The 26,140-nt window shown below is 57.3% G+C and overlaps 3 protein-coding genes across 7 annotated transcripts; 1 reads left to right on the top strand and 2 right to left on the bottom strand.

Annotated features, from left to right (window-relative positions):
* Window positions 1-625: 625 nt before the first annotated feature.
* SELENOM (selenoprotein M) lies at window positions 626-2,643 on the bottom strand. The gene is made up of 5 exons (XM_064727320.1): window positions 2,066-2,643; window positions 1,948-1,983; window positions 1,829-1,863; window positions 1,336-1,414; window positions 626-1,246 (listed from the first exon to the last, which is right to left on the bottom strand). The coding sequence occupies exons 1-5, from the start codon at window positions 2,255-2,257 to the stop codon at window positions 1,034-1,036; spliced, it is 555 nt and encodes a 184-aa protein (XP_064583390.1). The 5' UTR covers window positions 2,258-2,643; the 3' UTR covers window positions 626-1,033.
* Window positions 2,644-5,901: 3,258 nt separating this feature from the next.
* Window positions 5,902-17,925, top strand: INPP5J (inositol polyphosphate-5-phosphatase J). Of its 5 annotated transcripts, none has more exons than XM_064727316.1 (12): window positions 5,902-6,574; window positions 7,377-7,487; window positions 8,967-9,075; window positions 9,663-9,779; window positions 9,851-10,026; window positions 10,582-10,693; window positions 11,093-11,202; window positions 11,492-11,681; window positions 11,872-12,009; window positions 12,365-12,457; window positions 12,694-12,798; window positions 17,467-17,925. In XM_064727316.1, the coding sequence occupies exons 1-12, from the start codon at window positions 5,967-5,969 to the stop codon at window positions 17,767-17,769; spliced, it is 2,172 nt and encodes a 723-aa protein (XP_064583386.1). In that variant the 5' UTR covers window positions 5,902-5,966; the 3' UTR covers window positions 17,770-17,925. The 5 variants fall into 5 exon arrangements, with proteins under 5 accessions (XP_064583386.1, XP_064583387.1, XP_064583388.1 ...); XM_064727317.1 differs by lacking the exon at window positions 17,467-17,925 and adding an exon at window positions 13,038-14,029 and having other exon boundaries at window positions 5,903-6,574; XM_064727318.1 differs by lacking the exon at window positions 17,467-17,925 and adding an exon at window positions 12,945-13,139 and having other exon boundaries at window positions 5,903-6,574.
* PLA2G3 (phospholipase A2 group III) lies at window positions 14,087-16,785 on the bottom strand. The gene is made up of 7 exons (XM_064727319.1): window positions 16,359-16,785; window positions 16,162-16,294; window positions 15,960-16,094; window positions 15,394-15,854; window positions 15,154-15,283; window positions 14,909-15,043; window positions 14,087-14,751 (listed from the first exon to the last, which is right to left on the bottom strand). The coding sequence occupies exons 1-7, from the start codon at window positions 16,783-16,785 to the stop codon at window positions 14,571-14,573; spliced, it is 1,602 nt and encodes a 533-aa protein (XP_064583389.1). The 3' UTR covers window positions 14,087-14,570.
* Window positions 17,926-26,140: the final 8,215 nt, after the last annotated feature.

Below are 26,140 nucleotides of genomic sequence, written 5' to 3'. Positions count from 1 at the left end.
CTGGTTCAGGTCCTTCTGCCAGTGGCATACTGCACACCACAGTGCTTGGGGAATGCTGGCAGCCCAGCTGCTGCAGGCCCCTCTACCTGCAACTGAACTGCTTACCCAGCCAAGAGGGACACTGGGGCATGTATTGCTCCTCACCTCATTGATTATGTCCATAGCTGAGCCACCCTGACCAGGGTTCACTGCCCCCTATTGCCCCAGGCTTGGCACAGGGAAAAACTCCCATATGGCCAGCAAGACTATGGTCAAGTGCAGCTGTGCCCCACTTCCTTCCCTAGCTGAGGGCCAGATGTCTCCAACTGGGCCAGTGCAGCCATGGGGCTTTGGTTCAACACTGCAGGACTCACTCATGGGCTCGTGCCTATCCCCCTGCACCCTGTGAGAACAGCTCATCCCATGCCATGGTGCCCACCACCCTCACCCCTCTATCATGCTGGGGAGGGGTGACACGGGAACAGCACAGTTGGTCTGTAGGTTGGCAGGTGGCCCACCAGCAGTGATTATGATTGTGCCATCTTCTGCTTCTGTGAGAAGCCCTGGGGCACCCAGCTGTCCTTGGAACAGAGCAGTTTGGGATGCACACGACTGAGCTCCCTCTGAAAAGATGATACAATGCAGATGACTGCAAATAAAAGCTTTACTAGGAGCTGGATATGACATAAAGCCTGCTGGGGGGTAAAGCCCCCTTCTTGGGACAGCTCTCCCACCTTTGGGACTCAGCACATCTACCCTTAGCACCTGGCGCTTTCTGCTGAGGGTTTCATCCTGTCCCATGCAGGCAGGATACTGCTGCCCAGTGCTGGGAGCAGCTAAATGTCTGGGTACAGCAAGAGACTGTAAGAAATGCTGCTCCTCCTCTGCCAAGGATAATGAGCTCCAAGGACAGGAGGGCATCAACCAGCACACAAGCAAGAGTGGGGGGGAAAACCTTTGCCACCCTGTGACACCATGTCCAGCTGCCATAACGCCCTCATTCTTTGCACTGGGGACTGGCTGCAGGACCCTGTCCTAAGGGTGCCATTCCTTGCTAGAGGTCTGGGTGTTCTTCCTTGTCGTGTTTGGGTGGGGTCTTGCCATCAGCAGTGGGTGCATGGGGGGGCAGCAGTATTGGCAGAGACTTGGCAGGGGCAAACTGGAACTCCTCTGGCACAGGGGCATCAGGCGTCTCCTTGCGGTAGAAGCCCAACTCCTGCACCAGCTGGTTGATCTCTTCCCGGGTCATGTCGCTCAGGGGAATTCTCTGCACCCAGACAGGGGCTGTAGCCTGGCACCTGGGGGGCACCGAGCACCCCAGGCCCTGTGGCAGCAGGTGCCACACTGCCCACTCACCTCTAGCTCCTCATACCGGAGGCTGAGGAGCACAAGCTCAGGGTCAGCACCAGGCAGGTGTTTCATCTCCAGGTTATGGCTGGGCAATGTGTCAAGGAATGGGCAGCACTGATCAGGCCCATGCAATCCTTGTCCCATCCCATCCTTCATCACATCCCCTTCTGTCGTCCGTCACATCCCATTCCTGTCTATCCTGTACCATCCTCCATCCCAACCCATCTTGTCTCATATCCTATTGCCTTCCATCCTATCCGTTCTGTCCATCATCCCATCCTCTTTCCCATGTAATACCATCCTATCCTTTATCACATTCCCCAACTACCCATTCTCCACTCCTCCCCAAACCCTGTCCTTCATTCCTCACAAACCCCCCCAACCCCATCCTGTCCCTCAGCCCATCCCCTCCCATACTTCATTCCCTTTCATCCCATCCCCCACCCATCCCTTCCCGTCCCGTCCGGACCCCAGCACTGCAGCCGCTCCCGGCAGGTACTAGAATGGGATGTCCTGGGTGACGAACGCCTTCACCTGCGGAGAATGGCCAGTCGGGCCCAGCTCAGCGTCGGGAAGCCCCGACTCCCCGCCACGGCCCGGCCCGGCCCCAGTACGTACCTCCCTGAGGCGATTCAGCCGTCACCCGCCGCAGGTCTGCGGGAGAGGACACCTCGTCAGGCACCCGGCGGGCACCGGCTCGGCCCCGGCGAGTCCCGCGGCCCCCACCCGCGCTCACCTCCACCTTGCCGCGGGCCAGGTCCTGCAGCACGGTCTCGCGGAGCCGGGGGCGCTCCGAGCCGCTGCCCGCCGCCAGCGCCGCCGCCAGCAGCAGCCACAGCCCCGGCCCCGGCCCCGGCAGCACCGCCCGCATCGCTCCCGCCCGCTGCCACGTCCGGCGCGCCACGGGCACGCGCACGGCGCCGGGCATGCGCGCAAAACACGCGCGCACACGAACGGAAAGAGTCGCGCGCGCACACGCGTGCGCACCGTGTGAATGGCGCGTAAGAGCCGCGAGCGCTCAACGTGCACAGACCGACAGCGACACCAGCGACACACACAGAGCAACACACAGACAACGACACACAGCGACACACAGCAACACACACACACAGGGCAACACACAGCAACACACAGACAGCGATACACACACAGCGACACACAGCAACACACACACACAGGGCAACACACAGCAACACACACACAGCAACACACACACAGCAACACACACAGAGTGATACACAGACAGCGACACACAGACCAACTGTCACAGTTTTATATTGGAGGCAGTCATGGAAGCGGCTTTCTAAAAGAGGCTGTTAGCAGTTTCCCCTGTGTCTGACAAAAAGATCAATCAGTAATTAGGTATGAAAACTGACAATTTGTTAAACTACTAAGGAAACTGTACACGCCTCTGTGAAGATACCTGTTAAAGACAAAAAAGCCCAGGAGGGTCTGTTTCCCTTCTGGCCTGAGAGCAGGTGAGGAGGCCGGGCCAGGCCCGTGTCAGGCTGGGCCGGGCCCGTGTCAGGCAGGCCGGGCGGGCAGTCCCTGCCGCGGGCCCGAGCCCCTTCCCAGGGCGCCCGCCGGGCCCCATCGCTGCCGGGCAGGGAGAGGGGAGGCCGCGGGGCCGAGGCCGGGCCGCGGCTGCTGACATCTTGCTGCTACCGAGCCCTGCCCTGCCACCAGCCCAGGCCGAGGGGGCTCCGCTGGGCCCCAGGAGCAGCCGGGGCTGGGCTGGCTCGGCCGAGATTCTGCTGCCATTGAGGTTCACCTGCAGCCAGTGGGCAGGGGGAGGAGAAGCCATCAGCCCCCGGTGTGCTGCTGCTGTGTCCTGGCCTGGCTGCCCAGATCCTAACTGCATTTACCCCCCAGCCCAGCCGCAGCTCCGGCTGCAAGCTACAGAGCCTGGCCAGGGCCGTGTAACCGTCTGCAAGCCCCAGGTGAGATATTAACTCTTTCAGTGCTTCAATCCTCCCTCGAGTGAGAGAAAAGCACACAGTGCAAACGTGTAGCAGAATGGCATGAAGTCACTGAGGTCAGTGAAGAAGTCAAGTCCTAGATGGGAGGGATAAAGAGATGCCTTTAGTTTTAGGCTGAAAATACTCTTACAAAGATATGGAGAAAAATATAATTGATACATCAGGCTCTTTTTCCCTGTAATGCATTGAAAAGTCCAGGGAGATGAATCGTTCAAATGGTAGATATCTAGCAAAGGCCTCTGTGCTAAAGTAAGCAGATGTTAAACTAGCTGTGATCCCATAAGAAGTTTATACAGAGAGAGAGAAAAGAGTGATGAAGACCCTGTGCCCCCAGGGAGAAGACCTCTATTCCCAGAAATTATGATTTCAATGACAGATTAAGAGAACTTTTGCTCTTAAGCAGCTCATCTTTAAAACAGTACCCCATAAGTTGACATGGCCCATAAACACAGCTGTGGGAGAAGCTGTAAAAAATGAGAAGGACTTCACAATTGCAGATTTTCCTGGTGGCTACTATTCATAGAAATTCAAAGGCAGGAGAGAACTGTTTTCTTATAGACCAGTCTTCATATATTAATGAGAGACTTCTCTCCCTAAGTAAACTGAAGAAAGACTATTCTAAAAGTAATAAACTGACTGAATTGTTTCTGTACATTGTTAGAGAGAAAGAAAAGGTTATGGGGGGAGAAATATTCTACAAATTTTATTATCATTCTTACTATTCTTTCTTTTAGTTACTATTATAAACTTTTCTTTATACCCTTTTCAAGTTTAAGTCTGCTTTGCCTTCCTCCTAATCCTATGTCACAGCAGGAAATTAATAAGGAAATTCTAATAAGTGCCCTGGCATTTAGCCAGCCCTGAAACCCACCACACCAACCGTGCACAGATGGGCACCACACAGACCAACAGCATCACACACACAGCAACACACAGTGACCGTGCACAGACTGACACACAGAGACCAACAGCACCACCAACAGCACCACACACAGCAGCACAGATTGACACATGGAGACCAAGGACACCAACACACACACAATCTGCACAGGCTGGCACCACACAGACCAATGGCACCACACACACACAGCAACACACACCAGTAGAGCACAGATCAACACACAGAGACCAACAACACCAACACACAGAGCAATACACGCCAACAGCACCAACACACAGAGCAACACAAACAACTGCTCATACACACAGAACACAGTATTGCACTGACAGACACAGAAACAACACATACCAACGACAGCACCACACAGCAACACATACACACCAACAGCACACACCAACACACACACACACACCCCACCCCCACAACCCTGCACACCCTGACCCTCACTGACCATGAGCTCACCATGTCCTCGGGGCAAAGCAGGTGAATGACATCCTGAGCTGCATTGGGGGTGCTGTCAGCAGGCCACAGGAGGTCACAGAGGCTCCTATGAGGCCACCCCTGGAGTGCTGTGTCCAGTGCAGAGCAGTATCGACTGATACTGCTGATATCGACTCTGCTCAGTCCTTTCCCAGTTGCCACTACTGATCACAAATTATTTGCAAGTGCCCCTCCACGATGGCAGGGACTTCCCACAGTTCCTTTGGCTCCTGACTGAATCCCATGGCAATCCAAGGATCTTATACTCTCTGGCCAGTATCTTCCTCTGCCTCACTCCTTAATTCACCTGGGTCTTTCTCCTCCTCAATCTTCAGCCTTCCCCAGACGCTGTAGCAGGCACAGGATGAGGATAAACCTGTCACCCAGACTCCTGTGTATGTGTGCACCCCAAGTGCAGGTGTTCAGACCTGCCTGTACAAAGTGCTTCTTCACTGGAGCACATGGGCACTGCCACACACAGGTACAGCAGCACCTACACACAAAGCCACATACACACAGCTGCACAAAGAGGCACACACATCCCCAGCTACACACGCAGCTGCACACACAGACCAGTACACACACAGAGATGCACATGCAGCACACACAGCACATTTGTAAATACACACACGGCCAGACACAACACCACACACAAACACACTCACACACAACTGCCCGAGGGTGTGTGTGCTCACCAACAATGCAAACACTCTGCAGCAGACCACAAATACATCTGGCAAAAGCTGACAGAACAGCTTCAGTGGTGAACAGTCATATACACAGTAATGCACCAGGGCAGGCATTCATTTGCAGGGGGAGATGTGCATGAGCAAGGACAAATGTGCACTTGCAAGGACAGGTGTGCAAGGACAGGTGTTCGTGCACAGGAACAGGTATGCAGGGGCAGGTGTTTGTGCACAAGAACAGGTGTGCACACGCAGGGACGGGTGTGCAAGGACAGGTGTTCGTGCACAAGAACAGGTGTGCAGGGGCAGGTGTTTGTGCACAAGAACAGGTGTGCACACGCAGGGACGGGTGAGCAGGGGCAGGCACACGCAGGAAAGGCTTTCGAGCGGCGCACGGGACGAGGCACGGGCCGTCACGTGAGCAGGGCGGGGCGGCAGGTGCGCGAGGGGCGGGGCCGCTCCTGCGCCTCTGAGGCGCCGCGCAGGTGGCGGGCGTGACGTCACTGTGTGGATACGTCACGGGGCGGGGCCGAAAGGTGCGCGGGGCCGGGTCGAGGCCGGGGCCGGGGCCGCTCCGGTCTCCTCCTGCCGATGGACCCGGCTCGGCGCGGCAGCGCCGACCGGGGCTCGGCCTCCGGCGCGGGGTCTCGGCCCGGCCCCCCGCGCGGCCCCGGGAGCGCGGTTCGGCTCCCGCCCGACGCTGGGGTTTCGGCGGCGCCTTTCCTCGGCGGCGGCGTCCCGGGCGGCCGTAGGAGCTCCCGACCGGACGGGCAGGGCTTCGGGAATGGCTGCCCGCGGCGCACAGGAACCGAGGAGCGACCTCAGGCCCATATCCCGCCTGAGGGTCTCCCGCTGCCGGCCTTGCTGTCCCCCGGCCCGGGCGGCCCCCCGTCCCCGGCAGCCCCCGGCCGGGTCACCTTCCCCGCGCCAGCCCCGCCGGAGCGGCGGGAGATGCTGCCCAAAGCGGAGTCCAGCGACCACATCGCGGCCTGGGCGGGCCCCGCCGTGCCCCGCGCCCCCACGCTGCCCAAGGCCGTCTCCAGTGAGTTCATTGCCGGCGGGTGGGCGGGCCTGAGCCCCCGAGCGGAGCCGGGAGAGCTGCCCGTCCTCGCCCGGCCCCTCGGTCGTCTCGGCCCCAGCGACGTCTGCGATCTGCTGCCGGACTGCCCGGGACGAACCCCGGAGGACGGCGCGTTCCGGTGAGTGGGGCCGCGGGGCGCTCGCGGGGACGGGGCTCGCAGTGCCGTGGGAGCAGCACCCGCTTCTTCAGGGCCCCTTCTGCCCGCTGCGGCGGATTCAGCAGGATGGGATGTGGGGCTGCAGGCAAGATCCCGGCGGGTAGGGTGTCTGGCGCGCACTGTTCGTGCAGGATGTCGTGATAGAGTCACCGACTGTGGAGTGAGTGCTACCTGCCCCCGCTGTCCCCGAGCACCGGGGCTAGCGTGGCGCTGCTGTCCTTCCCTATTGAATCGTCTCCCCAGTGACTGAGGCTCCTGTCACTACCAAAAGAGCCTGCGGGCCCTTTGCTGGTGCCCGTTGCGCAAGGGCATTAATGTGTCGTGACGGATGTCGCTTTGCGTTGGTGAAGGACACCGCTGCGGGGTTGCAGCACTGCTGTCACATGCGCTGCCCTGGCCTTTGTGGCTGGCAGGGGCTGGAAACTGAGATCCGGGTCCTTTCCCCAGGAGCCTGAGCCTTCCTGGGGAAGGGGGGGTTTTCCAGAGACACTCTGTTTCGAAGTCTGCCTGTGTTTGCTAGTGGTGATGAAGACAAGGGCTCTTTGTGTTGGTTTCTACAATATCAGGTGCAGATCTTGGAGGGAAGGATCTGTCTCTCTCATACAGGAATTAAGGACCTTGTATATATGCCATGACTAAGCTTCAGCCCTGGCTACTTCTGTTGCCAGCAAAAAGCTTCTTTGGTGGATCTGGGGGCTGAACAGGGTTACAAGGAACCCGTCCGAGCCTTCATGCTAGCCTGTTCTTTCTTTGTCCTCCCAAGCATCACAGTGGTCACCTGGAACGTAGGTACAGCCATGCCCCCAAATGATGTGACATCCCTGCTGCACCTCAACACGGGCGAGACAAACGATGTGGACATGATCGCCATTGGGTAAGAAGATGAGGTGCAGCTCCTCCTTTTTCTTCCCCTTCCCCCTCTGGCGAATTCCCTTTTCAAGGAATCCCCAAAAGCCCTGGGGGACAAGGAATGGAAGAGCTGCAGCCCCAGCCTCCCTTGGGGCATGGGGAGCAGGGAGGGGTGTGCATCACAAATGATAGCATGTCAGAAAAAATGATGGAGAATCAGCTCCGGGTAAAATGGGAGTGCTGAGAGGAACTGAAACCCTTGAGTACTGATTAGACTTGAATACTCATCAAGCCTGATGAGTATGCTGGACCAAGTTAGCCCTGCTCTTGCTGTGAGTTGTGGCAGTCCTTGGGTCAGGTCTGTCAAGGCATTTGACTCACCTCGCCAAGTCCTCTGGGAGCATTCTCCTCCTCTGTGCTTTTGCATGTGGTATGCAGGCATCAAGGGCATAGATCTGTTCTCCCGAGGCTGGATTGGCTCCATGCCCCTGGTACACAGATCTGCTGACAGGGCAGTACCACAGCACTGTGCTGAGGCTGGTGAGGTGAGGGTGGCTGTCCCTTGAGGACTGCAGCGGTGTATGAATTCCTACTATGGCCAGGGATGTGCTGTCTTTGCACAGGGTGCAGGAAGCAGCCTCTGCCTATAGGTATGAGGTCTTAAAGCTGGATCTGCCTCCAGGACTGCCCCCGAGCTCCCAGCTGCAGGGGCAGAAGGATGTAAAGGCTGACACTGCTGGAGCTATGTTGGAGCCAGCTCGTTGTGTTGGAGCCAGCCTCTCAGTCCCCTCAGCCTTACAGGCCAGTGGAATGGATCTGTGTGGGTGGCAGAGGTCAACCTGAGCTGGATGGATGGGGTGAGGGGTGTAGCTGATAGTTAGGGACCTGCTGGGACCATGTTCTGGCCAGGGCAGGGTGTCCTGCTACTGGTTACTTCCTGGCATCTCTGCCTAGCTGTGTCCTTGCTCTGACCTGTGTCTTTGTGCTCCAAGCGCTCAATTTTTTTAGGCAAGACATTTCCTGATTGTGCTGTTCTCTGTGGACATTTTTCCTTCTCTTCATTAATTGCTCAGCTAGGAGGAGCACTATTAGCTTTCTGGTTGCTGCTGCTCTGAGCTATGCAGCTCAAATACATCTGGACACCTTGTGCTGTTGGGACATGACTTCTCTGTAGAGACTGAAAGGCCCCATAAGCCCCTCCTGCACACCGAGATGGGCTTTAGGCTTCTGCTCAACCCTGTGCAGCTTAACTGCTTCTGCTTTAGAAAGGACCAAAGCCTCCTGGATTCAGGGCCACTTGTGCCTCCTGCCACCACATGGCCCAGAATCACTGGAGCTAGGACATGGCTGGTTTGTGCTCCAAAATCAGTGTCTTCCCTTGAACTGCCCTTCCCACCCTGTCCTGCTGCCCAGCATTGTGCTTTGGCACCTCTCCCAAGTTCTCACTAACTGGGACACAGATGGTTTCCTGGTGTGGCTGAAGGACCTGTACATTTCCTCTCAGGCTGCAGGAGGTAAACTCAAAGATAAACAAACGCTTGAAGGATGCCCTCTTCACAGATCAGTGGAGTGAACTCTTCATGGATGTACTAAGCCCCTTCCACTTCATCCTGGTAAGGAGTCCTGAAGGAGTTGGCTGCTGGTGTTCTCTCTGCCTGCCAGGCAGGTGGGACACAGGAATAGAAAGCTGGGAGGGAGGTGCAGGGGGAGAGCTGGCTGGAGGGACAGCCTGCAGCCATCCAGGTCGCAGGGACTGCTGCTGCATCTCACCGAGCAAGTTGTTTGGCTTGTGTCACCCAGCTGCCTTTCCTGTGCTTATGCTTCCCCTCTGGTGCTTTGGGGTAGCTTTATGTTGCCCCCTGCATTGAACCAGGGTGAGGAGGTAAATGTGGGAACTGGCTGGTGCAGCTGGCAACAGCCTGCAAGACTCAGGGCAGGCTCAGCTCCCCCAGACAGGCTCAGCTCCCCAAGGCATTTGCCTCAGAACATATGTAAGCCCAGCATCACTGAGGTTCAGGTTTGGCTGTCAGTGCTCAGGAGGGTATGCACAGATCTCTGAGCCAAATGTGCTGTTAGTCACCTGTAGGATGGAGTGGCACACAAAGGGTGGAGGTACTGCCTCATGGCCTGGAGTGAGGGGAGTTGTCCCCTTGTCCCCAGGCTCTCTACCATCCTACTCCAGCCCTTGCTCCAATTCCAGGTCAGCACAGTGAGGATGCAAGGTGTGATCCTGCTGGTGTTTGCCAAGTACTACCACCTGCCCTTCCTTCAGGACATCCAGACAGACTGCACCAGGACAGGGCTGGGGGGATACTGGGTGAGTATGGCCCTGGGGGGAGATTGCAAGGGGCTGGCTTCCCAAGGAGTCATGGGATCCTCTCGGTGCAGGGCAACAAGGGTGGGGTGAGTGTTCGTCTCTCCATCTTCGGCCACATGGTCTGCTTCCTGAACTGCCACCTGCCAGCACACCTGGAAAAGGCGGAGCAGCGCAAGGAGGACTTTGCCACCATACTGCACATGCAGCAGTTTGAGGGGCCTGTGGCCAACGGCATCCTGGACCATGAGTGCGTACCCCACCACTTTGCTTCCCAGTCTGGGCTCTAGTGCCAGTCCCAGTCCTTGACCACCTCCATGTAGGGTGTGGGGTCTCCCCTGCATCCCAGAACAGCTTGGAGATTAGGTCTTGCCTGCAGAGCTGGCCTAGCATGGACTCAGCATGGTGGGGTAGGTGTTTATAGAGGGGTCTTGGTCTCACCACATTCAGGGTACAGTTCCTGCCTTACTAGCACTCTTGGGGTTTGGGACCAGTCAGAGGGCCTAGCTCTGTCCCTGTGTCCTGGCTTTGTGATCTGAATCCAACAGGTGCCTCATGTGGAAATTTCCACCCTTGGTTTCAGTTTGGGGAAGTCTGGCCCATTTGGCCAATGGTACTTGGTCCTACCTACAGAATCCTGGCAGTTGGCCAGGCTGCTGGCTGAGCAGTGACTTGTGCCAGTGTTCCCAAGAGCACCTGTGCTGTGGGCTAAGGCTGCCCCCAGGCTGGGGACATCTTACCCCTGCTGTCCCTGGCTCTGGTAGCCTCAGCCCTTTCAGCCCGTTGCCCTTGCTGCCATCCACAGCCTCGTGTTCTGGTTTGGGGACCTCAATTTCCGCATTGAGAGCCTGGACATCTGTTTTGTGAAGTATGCCATTGACAGCAATGTCCTGAGCCAGCTCTGGGAGAAGGATCAGGTGAGGGATGGGTGGGCTGCCAGCCTACACTGGAACCCTAGCAGTGATCGACACTCCCCAAAACTGCCCACGTGGCTGTTGGTCAGGGCATGTCCTCTTGCAACCCGTAGGACACAAAGAGCCCTGGCTCTCATGTCTCTGGGGGAGGAAGGGACGGCAGAATCCCAGGTCAGTCTGGATGGAGCTGGGCACACTTCCCTCATGAGTGTGTGAAGGAGAGCTGAGGCATTGAGTCTACAGACTAGCTGCTGGCATAGACAAACCCTGAGAGCTGTGGGAGCTGGCAGGAATGGGACTGGGATTTCACAGTGTGTGAGGGTGGGGAGATTATGGCAGGATTTGCGGAGGGGTCTGGCTATGGAGGTTGCTGTGCTCCTTGATGTGCTCTCTTCCCCACAGCTGAACATTGCCAAAAGCACATGGCCTGTTCTCAGAGGCTTCCAGGAGGGACCCCTGAACTTCCCACCCACTTTCAAGTTTGATGTGGGCACCAACAAGTATGACAGCAGGTAGGAGAGCAGAGCTGGGCATGAGGTGGGGCTGAGAGATGCAGGAGCTCGGGGGCTCAGAGCCAGTGTAGGTGCTGGTGTGGATGGGTGGGGAGAGCAGCTGTGCTGGGGTGGGCACAGGCTGGACTGTGATGTGACAGCAGCACTGCTACCAGCACAGGTCTGCCCCAGCAGCTGTGCTGAGTGCCAGGATGAGCCACATTCTCTGCGCCATAGTGCCAGGGGGAGGCAGTTTGGATCAGAGCCCACTGCCCCTGCCAGGCAAGAGATGCTCTTCTGTGCCCTGCAGTGCCAAGAAGCGAAAACCTGCCTGGACTGACCGCATCCTGTGGAAGATAAAACCTCCCAGCAAGGGGTTGGGCACAGGTGGGCACCGGCCCAGCCAGGGTGTGCTGTCAGTGAGCCAGCTGTGCTACTGCAGTCACATGGAATACACCGTCAGCGACCACAAGCCAGTAGCTGCCATCTTTGCCGTGCAGGTGAGCACTGTCCAGGGCTGCTGGGAACACAGGCAGGAGCTGCAGGGGTGGAATGTCCAGCCTTGTGTGGGGAGCTTACTCCGGTTTGGCGAGCTCAGCTACCTTGCCTCTTACTGGGGGCTGCAGTGGGACTGTGCATGGGGTCCCTGGGGAGCAGAGGCAGCTGTTTGCCATGCCCTTTCTCTGGTAGTTTGCTTCCAAGGTGGACAAGCCCCTGGTTGAGATTTATGTGGCTGATGAGTGGAGCAAGCCTGAGCAAGCAGTTGTCAGGTACAAGATGGCTGTTGGCTTCCACCGGAGCTCCTGGGACTGGATAGGACTCTACCGGGTAGGGGCTTGGGGGCTGCTGGGGCTGGAGGGAGTGGGGAGCACTGCACAGCACTGTGGGGTCCCTTCTGAGTTACCCCCCAGGTGAACATGGTGAGGGCATAGAGCTGTGCCCTCCCTTCCCCTAGCATCATGATGTGGTCCTGCTTCAGGAGGCTCTGGTCCAGCAGTTTCTCCTTCCCCCTGCTCTGTGGGCCCCACAGCACCCCAGGGCACACCTGCAGGGGGGTGCAAGGCAGCTTTGGGTCACCCTCTGTGAGCAGAGCCAGCTGAGCAACAGGAGACTGAAGAGTAACTGTGCTGAGTGGGGCTCACATTGTCCCACTCACTTGTATTGTCCCATGTACTGTGCACAGGTGGGGTTTCGGCACCCTAAAGACTATGTGTCCTATGTCTGGGCCAGGAGTGATGATGGGGAGCGCTGCCTGGAGAAGCAGCTGTGTGCACAGGTGAGCTGGGGCCAGCCCTGCTGTCTTGCTGGCACTTCTGCCCCACACTAGAGGGATAATCGCCCCTTTGTGCCCCTGGATGGGGGAGGCAGGCACCTCGTTATTGCTTTTTGCTGAGTATGGGGCAGGCTCATGGTATTGGCAGCAGAGATTTGTGCTTTTGGCTGGGGTTGGAGGTAGCGGGGGGGGCACCCCTGTGCCAATCCTGGTGCCCATCAGGTGTCTCTGGGCTGCAGGTGATGTTCTCTGAGGAAGCACTGCCCAAGGGGAATGGAGAGTACATCCTTGGATACTACAGCAACACCTCCAGTAGCATCGCTGGTGTGACTGAGCCCTTCCAGGTGAGCACAGCCAAGAGGTGAGGGGGGATGGATATGGCAGAGGGGGGTGTCTCTGGATGGGGGAGGCCAGCTGGTGTGGTACCCAACAGTCCCCTGTGAGGGTCAGCTAGCAGTGCTGATGCAGGGGCGCAGATTTCCCTACCCAGGTCAGAGGAGGGCAGCAGCTCTACAGACAGCTCAGGCAGCAGCTCAGAAGAGGATGACAGTACACTTGTCCTCCTGGCTCCCAAATCCCGTAGTCCCAGCCCGGGCAAGATGAAACGTCACCGGAGCCGAAGCCCCAGCCTGGCCAAGTTCCAGGGCCTCATCCTGCGGCCATCAAGCCGGGACAGGGGTACAAGCCGCAGTCCCTCACCCCAGAGCCGTTGCAGCCTCCCCAGGAGTATCCCCACCATCCATCTGCCCCATGAAGACCTGGGGCACCATGAAGTTAAAAGCAAGGAGCTGGGACAGGCAGCTGAGAGCCCAGACAGCAGCCCGTTCTACCAGACTGTGCAGGAGCAAAGTGGCCTCCGGCGTGTCTCTGCTGACAGCTCCCTGAGCAGGGCTGACCCCCGGAACCTGGGCCTGCTGCCTGCACTGCGTCTGGAGATGATTGACCAGGCCCTGGGCCGGCGGCAGGAGAGCGCAGACCAGGGCTATTATCCCTGCCGGAGAATGAGCACCACCTGCCCCCCAGGCTGTGGCCCCTCCCCAAAGGAGGGGCAGAGCCCCCAGGAACTGGACAGACAGAGCTGTGCCATGGGCCGCTGATGCAGTGGCTCCCTTCCTCCTCCCCATAGCGCGCTTGCTGTGTGCTTTCCTCTGCCACTTCCCTGCTGAGACACCCCCTCCCTTATTTATTGCAGTGACTCCTCACCCCTGTTGTGTGCCTGGCAGGTAGAGGCCCCCTCCTTGCTGCCCCCCACAGCCCAAGCTCCTGCCCTGGGCTGTGAGGTGACCACACAGGGGAGGGTGGGCAAATTTGGTCTAATGCGGTTTGGGAAACCTCTCACGGAACTTCCAAGTGCAGGACTCTTGTCCCATGGGAGGAGTGCTGGCCTCACACCTGAGGTGGCACAAAAGGCCAGGGCAGGGCTCTGGTAGAAATGGTGACAGGCACAGAGCAAGGACCACCACAGGGTAGCCTGGAGATCGGAGATCAATGCTTGCTCCCTCCTTCCCTGCTCTACTACTGTGCCTCAGCCTGAACATAGTGCAAGTGACAAAATAAATGATCCTGCCCACCCCAGCTGCACTGTGCTCACTGCTGGGGGCAGGATCACCCCTGGGGTGGGGGCCACAGTGTCAAGAGGGGACAGCAAGCTCAACTCTTGTACCATATACCATGCTCTGACCACCCACCCTTTATTTTTTCTGCTGCATTCAGGTACTGACCTCAACCCTCCTACCCTGCCTGGGCAAGAGGGTCAGGATTACACCTCACTGCTCAGGCCCCCCAGTTGAAGGGTCACCAATCTAGGGGTGGGGTGCCCTGCCATCCTCCCTGCCCCAGAGCACACCAGGGAAGGACAATGAGTTCCCTCTTTCCTGAGACCTCCTATTTCTTTCCTCTTGCTTTTGATACTCATGGATGATACTCCTTGAGAGGCTTGTCAGTCCCTCTGCCTGCTCTGGCTGTGGTCCCCAGCTCCATGCTGTCATGCCAACAGCCATGCTCAGTGCCATCCTTTGACTTGAGGACCAGACCCCAAGCAGCTCCCAGCTGCCGCACAGCACATTTTCCTCCCCAAGGCAGTGCTGCTTGGGTGTCATCAAAGCACTGTGTGGGGCTAAGCTGGTGTCTGCTCTACAACCAGATGCTGGCACTGCTCACAGAGGGTACCTCCCCTGGCATGTGTCTTCCAGTGTAGATGCTTGGCCTTGGAGCTCACACGCAGAGGGCCCCAGCGTCTTAGAATCTTTTTGAGCTGCTGTGCCGGTACAAGCACAGCCCTGGTCATCATGGTACAGCTGCTGGAAAAGCAAAGCTGTGAGCATCACTCTAACCCTGCAGCACCAACATCCACTGCCCCTGCCCTGCAGCCTGGTTGTGGCACAGCGTAGCAGGGGCCAATGTTGCACTACTGGTTTCCTGCCCCATCCAGGCCCTGGCCTCTTCCCCACTTACCTGTGCTGTGACCCCCTGCCTGGGCTGCAGGCAGCAGGCAGCTCTAGCACAAAGCAGTCCATGGTGATGCGGTCAGCCAGGACGGCCAAGTCCATGTCGCTGCAGTCCCTTGCCCTGTGGAGGCACCGTGCCAGCCTGCAGGCACAGGAGGGCACATGTCACCACGTGCTGGCCAGGGCAAGCATCCCACCTCCTCTGATCCCCAACTGTATGCACACAGTGGCCTTTTCCTCCTGGACTCACACCTGCGCATGCAGTTGCAGTGGAAGAGTGTCCGGCTGTCCACATTGTGCAGCTGGTACCTCACCTCATGGGCTGCAATCTGGTGCTCACACTTACGCAGGTGCTTGGTGCACCTGCATCCCCTGCCCAGGCCTGAGGACAGTGGGGAGGTAATGGGCATCCCCAGCACATGACCCCACCAGCCTGAGGCCTTGGGCCACCCCAGCTGCGGTGTGCACGTGCTGCCCACAGTACCAGCTCACCCTGCTGCCTGCGCCCCTTCACAGCTGGTACGGGGGTGGCTCCACACTGCGCTGTGGCTGGGCTGGGTCCAAGGCTGCCACACCGAGGATGTGCTGAGATTCCAGCTCCTTGCTCTGGTCCAAGCAAATCCTGTCCTGACACTGTGGATGCTGTTGCACGGCCAGGCTCTAGCCCCCACTGCACTGCTGGGTGCCTGGTTGTGAGCTCAGCCTTGTCCCTGGCCGACACAGGGGTACCTGGGCCCTGTGGCTGCTGGGCTGTCTTAGGTCTCCCTGCCTGGCGGCGCCCAGGCTTTGCCCTCAGTTCCTGTCGAAACCGCTTACGCCCTGTTCTAGAGAAATTCCTTCCCTTGCCCGGGGGCTGCACAGTGGGGCTGCCCCTCTCCTCTGCTGGTAGACTAGGGTGGTACTGATTCTGCTGCACCATCCTGGCCAGAGGCACTACTCCATAACGCTCACACCTGGGGACACCACGTGTTGTGAGGTCCTGCACACCAACCGAGTCAGTGCCCGAGGAGAGAGCCGGGCAGGAAACGCTGAGGACCGGGGCACCCCCGGGAACTCACCCGCCCCACCAGTGCCACTGGATGCACTCCTCGCTCTCTTCCAGCACAAAGCACGGCACCTCCAAAAGGTTGAAGAATGTGACGCCGATGATGTTGGAAACGGTGTCGTTGATGGCGAGCAGGCACTGCCGGAACCTGCGGGCAGGGGACCGGTGAGGAAGGCGGGCCCCAAGCTCCCAGTTTCCTCACGCCCTGGGCTCACCTGGTGTCGCAATCGCAGTGGGACACGGTGTGCAGGCGATAGTTGCGGATGCCGTAATTGAACTGCAGCGCCGTGATTTGCGCCCAGCACTGGTCATGCTCCCGACAGCACCGGTCGGGGCCGCGGAAAAGCCCTGCGGAGGCGCCGATGAGCCGGAGGGAGACCGGGTGCTCCCGCCGCCTCCCGCCGCTTCGTACCCAGCTCGCTCCAGTTCCCCGCCGAGTTCCCCGCGCCGCACCACAGCGTTCCTGGCAGCGTCCAGCCCCGGCGGCGGCGTTGCGGTCCCGGCGGCACGGGGTCGGTGCAGGCGGCACGACGGCGCCACAGCGCGGACAGGGCCCCGCGCAGCGCAGCCCCGGGCGCGGCAGGCGGGCGTTGCGCGCAGGCGGCACGGAAGGCGCGGGCGAGGCGCGGATCGCGGCGGGCCCAGCAGGCGCGGAGGCGGCCGGGGGCAGCCCAGACGCTCTCGACCAGCGCGGGTCCGGCGGCGGAGCCGGCGCTCAGGAACGCCACGTACCGCGCGCCGCCCGCGCCCGCCGCCTCCCGCACGCACACGGACCCGCCGAGCCAAGCGCGCGCGCATGCGCACAGCGCCGCACAGACCACAACCGCTCGCGCCCACATCCCCAGCACCACTCCACGTCACCCCGCCCCCCTCCCCCCCGGTGCACCCGGCTTTAACCCCGCGCCCGACTGCGAGCACGGCGCTGATTGGCCCGCGCGGCGCCGCGCAGGCCCCGCCCCGCCCCGGCCAGAGCGGCGGGACGCAGCCGGGGCTCCCGACCCCGGCTCCTCATCCTGGGCACCGCCCCCGTCCGGCGCACCCGCCATCCCGGGCACCCCCTGTTACACGCACCCCGCCGCACGCGCTCTCTCCCTGGGCACTCACGAGTGTGCTCTCACGTGTACGACCCTGGATGCAGGTGTGTGTGCAGATGTGCACAGGTGCCTGCACGCTCACCTTGAGCACACGTGTACACTCGTGTGTGAGTGTATGCCCATGTGCTGTGCCTCCCCAACCATGTGTGTGCCCTGCACAGGCTGTAGCCATGTCCCTGCTCAAGTGTCCACTGTGTGCAGTCGGGACACAGAGCACTGTCCTGTCCAGCCCCTGCAGAAGCTGCCCGTGGCCCACGATCACACCTGTTTGAGAACTGAGGATCCCTAAGATGGAACCACCACAGCCCCCAGGGCAGCTCCTCCTGTGACCTGTACTGAGGCGTGACTCTCACAGTACAAAGGTGTTTCTTGATATTCAAAGGAATCTGCCATGTCCTAATTTGTGCTTATTGCATTTTCTTCCAGTACCGGACATCACTGGGAAGAGACGAATTCTCATCTCCTTGCACCCTCCCTGCCTGTGTATTAGCAGGATCCCTGAAAATTCCTCTGCTCCAGCCTCAGCAAACCCTGCTCCTGCAGCCACTCCACACAGTACAGGTGCTCCAGTCGCTCCACCACCATCACGGCACTTTGCTGGACTCACCCCAGCATGGCTGTGTCTCGCCCAGGTTATCCCAACTGGAGCAGCACAGCCTCCCCATCGGTGCTCCCTGCCTGCCTTTGCCTGGTGCCTTGAGGACACATCCCTGCCTTCTGCTCAGCTAGTGCCCAGCAGGATCCCAAAGATCCCTGGGGAGCTGCTTTCCAGCTGGTGGCAAATTTATGCTGGTACAATATCCCCCTGTGAATCAGGATCTCTCTACCCTGGAAATACCTTGGGAGGGTAGCTGGACTGTGGGGCAGAGCTTACCCTTCCACCTATCCCAGAACCCAGTGCCCCAAGGAAGTGTTGTTTAGGGTGGCTAGTGTGTCTGGGAATCCTGCTGCATCACTGCTGCATCCCAAAAGGATGCTGGCCCCGCTCTGGAGAATTGGCCCACTGAAGTCCAGATGCACCTCTCTGCCGGAAGGGAAGGGAAGGGAAGGGAAGGGAAGGGAAGGGAAGGGAAGGGAAGGGAAGGGAAGGGAAGGGAAGGGAAGGGAAGGGAAGGGAAGGGAAGGGAAGGGAAGGGAAGGGAAGGGAAGGGAAGGGAAGGGAAGGGAAGGGAAGGGAAGGGAAGGTTCCTCTGGTGTGTTTTTTTCTTCCATGGCTAGTCTGGTGTCATGTCTGTGTCCAGGCTGATGCTCTGCCCTGCTGGGGTTCGGGGGGGGGGGGGGCAGGGGAGGTGGTCTGTGGATCCCCATGTGCCCTAACCCTAACTGGGAGACACTGGGTCCTGATGGATGGTGCTTGGCAGTGTGGGCTTATCTCACCTTATCAGGATTTCCCTGACAGCAATGCACTGCAGAAAGGGCAGAGTCCACCCTATGGCTATGATAGGGCTGCTGTGTGCCACCCATGACAACACCCCACATGTCACATGTCCTGGGAGCTGTGTTCATGAAGCTGGATGAGGGCTGGCAGAACTGGCATGCCAAGTCTGGAGAAGGGCTCTGCTCGGGAGTACCCCAGATGTGGGAGAACCAGCTTTCCACCCATAGGGATCCACAGAGTCCTCCTGCCATGGGCTCTGCCACACTGTGCTGTGTTCCTGTCCCAGTGCCCCCAGGGCTGCCCTGTGCATGCTTTGTGACCCCTCATGCCCAGCACCCCGGGGCTGCCCTGTGCCTGGGCTGTGTTGTCAGCCCTGTGGGGCCCCACAGGGAGGGATCCATGGGGCAGCACAAGTGAATTGGCTGACAAGTGAATAAGTGTGTGAGAGACAGAAAACACAGTTTGGGTTTGTCTGGAAGATAACAGGGGATAAGGAGGGACGCCTAATGCTCTGGCCTTCAACGCCCAAGCAACTAGTGCCTTACATGGCTGGCCCTGCAGAAGACCTCCCCACTGTGTAATCATGCAGCTACTGCCCTGCTGCCAGCTGGTGGCACAACACTGGTGTCTGGCTGGACAGTGAGTACATGGGGCTGAGCCCTGGGCTGCGCAGCTCAACAGGCAGCACTGCCAAGCCTGCACCCAGCCCCACTGACGTGGCTCAAGGCTGTAGACAAGGCCAGCGTGCAGCTGAGCTCCCAAGGACTCAGGGCTGAGCCTGCAGTGGGGGAGAACTGAGCTCTGGTGAAGATGCCAGCAGTCATGGTCCATGCAGGGAGTGGGTCCCAGCCTGGGTCAGCAAGAGTGCAGAAATGGGCTGGTGAAGCAATTCTTTCCCCCCTCCTTCTGCACGCTATGTTCCATTTGGGGCTCCCCAGTACAAAAAAGATCCCATGCTGGAGTGAGGCTAGTAAAGGCTGCTGAGCTGGTCAGGACTGGAGCTAGGCTTACTTGGGCTGAAGAAGAGGAGGAATCAGGCTTCATCTGTCCTGAACTGTGAGTCATGGCTGGACTGATTTTTTCTCCTTTGGCACTCCCCAGGCCAGCATGGGCATTGGGGTGATGCCTCCTATAGAGACATCCTGCAGGCAGGGGCTGGATGAACAGACTGTGTGAGTGGCTGCCAGACCTGGAGCCTCATCCGTATCTCAGTGCTGACACACCCCCAGATGTCCCCATGTCCAGCCTTGCCCTTCGCCCCAGCCAGCAGCAGCACTGGCTCCCCATTGTGTGTGTATCATGCATGCTGCTGGCCTGCTCATGTCACTGGGGACAGGCACCCTTGGAGGAGATGCACAGCTCTGCCTTCTGGAAAAGGAATTGCTGCAGCACTGGAAACAAGCCTGTCTGCTTTTTACTGATCTAAGTAAGCTGGAACTTACAGCTTTGTGGAAGGGAGCAATAGAGCATCCAGGGCATCCATGGCTCTGAACATGAAAGGCAGGACAGGGAAACAACTTCATGAGAGAAAATGTCTTGTGAAGGTTGGAAGACAAAATTCAAGTTGGAATGAGCAAAGGAGTTATTTCTCGCCTGATTTGAGATTATCAGTTCAAGTATTTTGCAGACCCAGGGAGACCCTTGAGGGCTCCTGGGGACTCTGGCATGCATCCACATGTCCCTCCACGCCATGCTGGTTGGTGGGCACACCCCAGGCTGGCAGCCAATACAGCCACCACCTGTCTGCCTAGGAGAGCCTGGGTCAAGCTGTGGTCCCATGTGACAGCTTGGTCCCATCTGGATCCCATCCCCTTGTGGCACCAAGACACCAGACGAGTGCTAACTTCTCCCACTTGAGTGACTTGGGACCCTCATCACACAGCAGCCAGAAGTGCCCCAGCCTGCTGCATCAGGCTACTCAGGCTTTCCATCAGCCTGATGGAGATGGGAGCACTGGGATGTGGTGGGAGTAAGGAACTTTTGCTGCTTTTGTGGCATTTGCCTGCTCCCTGGCTACCCTGTGGGGCCAGAGGCCAGGGTGGTGGGCTTAACTCACCTGCACCCAGCAGTCCTGGCTCTAGGGAGAGCACCGGTTCAGGCTGGGGTGGCACTGGTGCCCATGGGTGCACAGGCCACCCTGGGCAAAGACAGCCCGTGTGCCTGGCCCCAGCCTCTGTGAAGGCTGTGCTGGTTGTCATCATGTAGCATCCCCCCAGACTTCTTCAAGGAAAGAGACATCCCTCTAGGATATATTGTCTAATTTTATAGGGGGAAGGGACTACAGGGGAAGTCTTTTCTTCTCTCTTGCAAGACTCTCATTGCAGAAGCAGAGCTGGCTCCATCAGCTATTTTCAGTATGAGGCTGGGCTGTAGGGACAATGGAGGTGGTCAGGCTCTGCACATCTGTGGGTCCTGCAGCTCACAGGAGCCATCTCCTGCTCTGGGTCCTCAGCCACAGCTGCAGCCTCCTCAAGGTTTTTTCCAAGAGTCATAGAGCATTCTGAAGGCCCTGGGCAGCCTTGTCTGGGTGACCCTGATTGAGCCAGGGACTAGAAAACCTCCACCCTCAGCAAGGGTGTGCAGCACCTTGCTTCCAGCAGGAAATAACCAGCCTTGTCCTATAGGAAAATACAAGGAGAGTATTTTCTCCAAGACTTAAGGAACACAAAGAAAACCACCCCAAAACTACCACAAGGCACAGAGGTTCCTTGTGAGAGGATGGTACTTTCCTCCTACTGATGGCAGGAGGAAATTCCTACCATTTTCTGTTTTCCCTTAGTCCCTAGGCATTTCCCCATGCCATTGTGATCAATGCACCTGGTTTTACTGCCCTGGTGAACATGTCCCTTTAAATTATGGGAACTACCCAGGAGGAAGCAGCTCTGCAAGGAGTAGTACCTGACTGGTGCATATCAGTGCACTCCAGGTGAAGGTCACGTAAGTGATGAATCAGCAGGAGCTTGGCTTACCAAGAGCAGGAGGAGCAGCAACTCAGAGCAGGGACCCCCTTCCCAGCATACGTGGGGGCTTGGCAGGAGCTGGGGGCCAGCACGCTGGGGAGAGGAAAGTTCATGGGGTTGAGGCATTTCTGGAAAGCCCAGTTACTTTTCTTTCAATGTCCAAGGAAAACTGTGGGCTGGTATTATCATCTCTTTGGAAATGAGATGAAGGGACCAAAGCAGCTTGACAAGAGAAAAAATTCCCACATGCTTCCGATTTCCTTCCCATGGTGTGCAACAGATGTGACTGAGCTCTGCCTGTGACAAATGCTGGGGAGGTTTGGGTGCCTGCAGCAGAAGTGTGTACGGTACTGGGTGAATCATTTACTGCAAAGTCAGGTGAACAAGCCACAGCTCGTGTGTGCTTGTTACTCGCAGGTGGCAGAGCAGGGCCCTGCACACAGCCAGCTCCACCCCGAGCACCCCATGGGGACTGGCAGGGCTGCAGCCTGTGCCCCTTGGCCTGCAGCCTCCACACCATGCCCACGTCACTGTATGGCTCAGCAAGGGGTATGAGTGCAGGTCAAGCTAAAAACTTGATGATTCCTCCTTGAACTCCCTACATCTCCCAGTAAAACCAGTTTCCCTGGTTTTGGTAAAGGAAGCAGCCAATGTCAGATGGCCTTGGGCCCCAGTGAATTTCTCCTTCCCACTGGAGCTGAGTCTGGTGCAACTGAGTCTGGGCTTCTCCTGGCTTAGTTCAATGAAATTGCTGTCCTGGCTGTCATTTGTAGTCCAGCCTAGACACAAGGCAGGAATTCCAGCAGTTTCTACGGAGGGCAAGCCTCAGGAGCAGTCACACCACAGAGCCTCTGCAGATGTCAGCCAGCAGCAGGATGAGGCCAGCTGTGTCCCAGGCTGTTAAAGGTTGTCAGTAGTAACAAAGAGGGGTAGTTACGCAGAGCAGCAATTCATGGAGTGAGTCCTGGAGACATGGCATGCTGCTGACACAAGGGATTCTGCAAAGGCAACTGGGACTTGGGAACTTCCTTGTCCCCTGGCCAAAGATGGTAGCCTGGGCCTGTGCTGCTGTTGTCATGACCCATTGGTCAGGGGAATGATGTTCAGCACAAATTCTTACCAGGCTGAACAAAGCCACTGGTCATATGTCAGGAACTCCTATGTTTCATTGTACAGTCACCGTAACTGGATACCAGCCCACTGCTTAGACTCAAAAGGTGTTGGCCAACAAGCCTGTAAATTCTTATAACACACTCCCACAGGGTGCTGCCTAACAAGCCACAACACATTTCCATAAACTTCCCACTTGCACAACAAAGTCCAGTGCAGAGTATGGGGTGGAATATGGTAAGTGTGCTTTGCCCAGGAGAGGAATAAACACAGAAGAGGGAGAAAGATAACAAAGATTATAATCAGTATGTAGATCCCACCTTGGTCTTGCCGCATGGGTGGTCCAGAGCTGGGGTTGTGAGACAAAGAAAGTGAAAAAGAAAAGGAGGGAAAGAGAATGAGAAGGCCCAATCCACTTTATTTTCTAGTTAACCTGGTAGAAGCCTTTTTGTAAACTTGACTCTTTGTGTTGTTTTGTTCATGCATGCACAGCCAGCCATTTCAGCCCTCCTGCAGGAAGTGTATTGGAGGAGGGAACTGAGCATGAAACCCAGGGGGGAGCAGGAAATTGGGTAAGAATGCACTGCCCAATCTCCATGGGACTCTCTCCTACAGTCAGATCTTTCCTGTTGTAAATCAGAATGATTGAGACAAAACATGCCTATGCTTGGTCCAGTACAGCCATCAGGAATTGTGACTCTGCAGAAGCACCAAAGTTTTGTGAGCAGCAGGAGCCCAGGGAGCCTAGCAGACTGGGGAATGGATCTGGTCTAGAAAACCACCAAGTTAAATAGCAAATCCAGCTGCTCTTCCAGAAAGCTGTCCTTGGAGCATCCCTGAAGAAGGAGCAGTGCTGGTCAGGAGACTACATCTTTTTGGTTTTGGATACTCATAGCACCTACAACTTTGCTTTAATTCATCCTTGTGTCCATGTCAGTCATTTTGGAGCACCAGAACAGCTTCACAGGCTCTCAGGCTTCAGACTGCCTCTACCCTGTGGCCACACCACATGCACAGATACTTCATGATGCATTCTTGAGGCTGATAGTCACCTTTCCTGTGCCCTGTGGCCAGAGGTTCTCCAGGAAAGGAAAAGGGCAGATTTTCATCAATTTCTTTTGGATTCACATCATGGTCAAAGCAGAACTGGCCGTTTTTCTTGGAAAGCACAAATTAAAACACAGGAGGAATCCCTTAAGCATTGCCATGCACCTCCACCTGCAAAGATGTACTTCAGGGTTATGCAGGGACATAGGCTTTCTGAGTTCTGTTGCAGGAACACAGGAGAAGCTGTAAGCAGATTTGATTCCACTCACATTCCAGTTCGTGACGATGAAACCTGTCAGGTCCTCAAACTGAGGACCCGAGGTGGTGACTGAGGCACAAACCACAAGCTCTGGTAGAGAGTGCTCTGCTTTCAATGCAAGCATGTCCTGGCAGAAAGTGGTGACTCCTGCCTGGCAGGGCGTCCCTCCAGAAGCCTTACCAACTCAGCCACATTCTGCACAGGGCAGAAATCCCCCGGTGACCTCATACATGGAGATTCTCGGAACTGGAGTTCACTGGCCAGCCTGGCACAGGGAGGAGAGGCGGAGGGATGGAAGCCACAGCTGGACTCCCGGCCCTGACACAGCGGGGAATCCACCGCCAAAGTGGCTCCAAGGCCCGCTGTCGCGCGGTCGTGCTCAGAGCTGCGGGAGAACCGAAAAGCTCCCGGGCACCTGTGCCAGTCTGTCCAGGGGACAGCACTCCCTCCCCGCCGAGACAAGGCTCCCCCTTGACCACGAAATGGCGATGAGCCACTGCCCGAGCTGGCCCGGCCGAGCCGCTCGATGCCGTCGTGCAGCGCCCCCTTGCGGGCCGAGAGGCTCCTGCAGCCGCCGGCGCTGCTGAAGGGAGCGGGAGGGGAGCGCGGCCGGGGCGGAGCTGGCTCTCTGTTCCTGCGGGGTGCGGAGGAGAGCGCGGCCGGGGCGGAGCTGGCTCCCTGTCCCTGCGGGGTGCGGGAGCTGCTAGCGGCACGGCCTGTCCGCTGGGCGGGAGCCCACAGCTCTGCATTCTGCCAGGGAATGGCACCCAGCCGTGCTGTCGCGTCAGAGCTGAAGGCCCTGCTTTGAGAAACGGGGCTTGGAGCAAAGACGTCCAGAGGTCCCTTCCAAGCTAATCCACTTACTTTGTGAAGAAGCTGTTTGGAAACACAGACCCTACCTGGTGGATTGTCAGAGTTGCAGAGAGATGAGCAAATGTGTGCGCCAAAATCTCTGCAAGCTGGACAGTTTTTCTTTCCACGCGGGTTTTTCGCTGCCACTGCTTTGAACCTTCCAGCAATACACTTCCTGCTTGTCGTTTGTTCTCCAATTGTCTCACCAAGTGCCTTATCCTGCCGGATAAGGCCCAGCAGTTGGAAAGGCTGGAAGGACATGTTGAAGGAGGCCGTGAGGGGACTCCACAGCCTGCCCCCAGCAGCCAGGGGACAATGGATAGACTGTCTGCACTTTGCCAGAACTGCTCAGGGTGAGTTGGAGTGAAGACATCTGCTATGTGCACTTAGTAGACTCCTACAAGGTATCTTCCAAACACACCTAAACAAACCTCTTCTCCCACACAAAGGTATGGAGTACAATAAAAATCTGGAGGGTGGGCTGGGTTTGTCAGTTGCCTTCTAGCACACCAACCCTCTGTCCTCCTCTCCCTTTCTTACGGGGTGTTTCTTTCACCTGGTATCGGCCGTGAGCAGGGCTGTGGTCACCCACTTGGTTTTACTGGTGTCTATTGCAAGTTTTCTTGCCAAATCTGTGCTATCACTTCTGCTCAGTGTATCACAGAATAATGTAGATGGCAAAGGACCTTCAGAGGTCTCCAGAGCAGCCTCCCACTCCAAACGGATTCCATTAGGAGGGGTTGCCCAGGTTCTCCTCTGGTTGAGCTTCTAGTGTCTCCAGAGATGGAGATCCCACAGACTCTCTGGGCCCTGTTCCAGCACCTGAGCCATCTTGAGGTAGTTTTTTTCTCTTGTGTACCCATCTGGAATTCCCTATGTTCTATTGTGTGCCCATCAACACTTGTCCTATCACCATGCACCTCTAAGGACCCAGCACTGTCCCCTTGGCATCTTCTCATTAGGCAGGTGCTTCTGAATGTAGCAACTAGGATCCTCAACGCCTTTGATACTCCAGAATGAAAAAACTGAGTTCCTCCTCCCCTCATGCATTCCTTACTTCCAGCCTCAGCAATCCTGGTTGCCTGCACTTGATTTACTTCTGTGTGTCAGTGGTGTTCTTTATGTGTTTACCTGGAGTGTCAGCCTGGACATAGCACCACAGAAGTTCCCTCAGGATGGAGCAGGGTTTATGGGACTTGATATTCACTTTGCCTCCTGTCTCTGCTTGCACTCTACAGTGGTTTTGGATAATAAAATGCAAGTTGTTTTTCCAGAAGCTTAAGAACTTCCCATTGCCTGTATCCCATTGCCTCCCATTGCCTCCCATTGCCTGAATCTCAACATAATTTTTTTCCCCAAAATAAGGATGCTATTTGGAATCTATAGACATTTCCTGAGAGGCAAGTGGGGTCCAGATGCTTCTTGGGAGCACTGAAGTAGTGCAAGCACTCATCTGAGCTGAGCTGCCCAGACTGAACTGCTGTCAGAGCCTGG

Source organism: Zonotrichia leucophrys, chromosome 15 (assembly GCF_028769735.1).
Source record: "Zonotrichia leucophrys gambelii isolate GWCS_2022_RI chromosome 15, RI_Zleu_2.0, whole genome shotgun sequence".
NCBI lineage: Eukaryota > Metazoa > Chordata > Aves > Passeriformes > Passerellidae > Zonotrichia > Zonotrichia leucophrys.
The sequence above is the reverse complement of the archived record's forward strand: the minus strand, read 5'-3'. Positions and strand labels throughout refer to the sequence as shown.

Bases quoted from the DNA above. Each gene is read 5' to 3' on its own strand.
- INPP5J (XM_064727314.1), top strand. From the start codon at position 5,967: ATGGACCCGGCTCGGCGCGGCAGCGCCGACCGGGGCTCGGCCTCCGGC. The intron at 6,575-7,376 runs GTGAGTGGGGCC...TGTCCTCCCAAG, and splicing joins CCGGAGGACGGCGCGTTCCG to CATCACAGTGGTCACCTGGA. The intron at 11,203-11,491 runs GTAGGAGAGCAG...TGTGCCCTGCAG, and splicing joins ACCAACAAGTATGACAGCAG to TGCCAAGAAGCGAAAACCTG.
- PLA2G3 (XM_064727319.1), bottom strand. From the start codon at position 16,785: ATGTGGGCGCGAGCGGTTGTGGTCTGTGCGGCGCTGTGCGCATGCGCG. The intron at 16,095-16,161 runs GTGAGCCCAGGG...CCCTGCCCGCAG, and splicing joins CACTGCGATTGCGACACCAG to GTTCCGGCAGTGCCTGCTCG. The intron at 15,044-15,153 runs GTGTGAGTCCAG...CTGTGCCTGCAG, and splicing joins CACTGCAACTGCATGCGCAG to GCTGGCACGGTGCCTCCACA.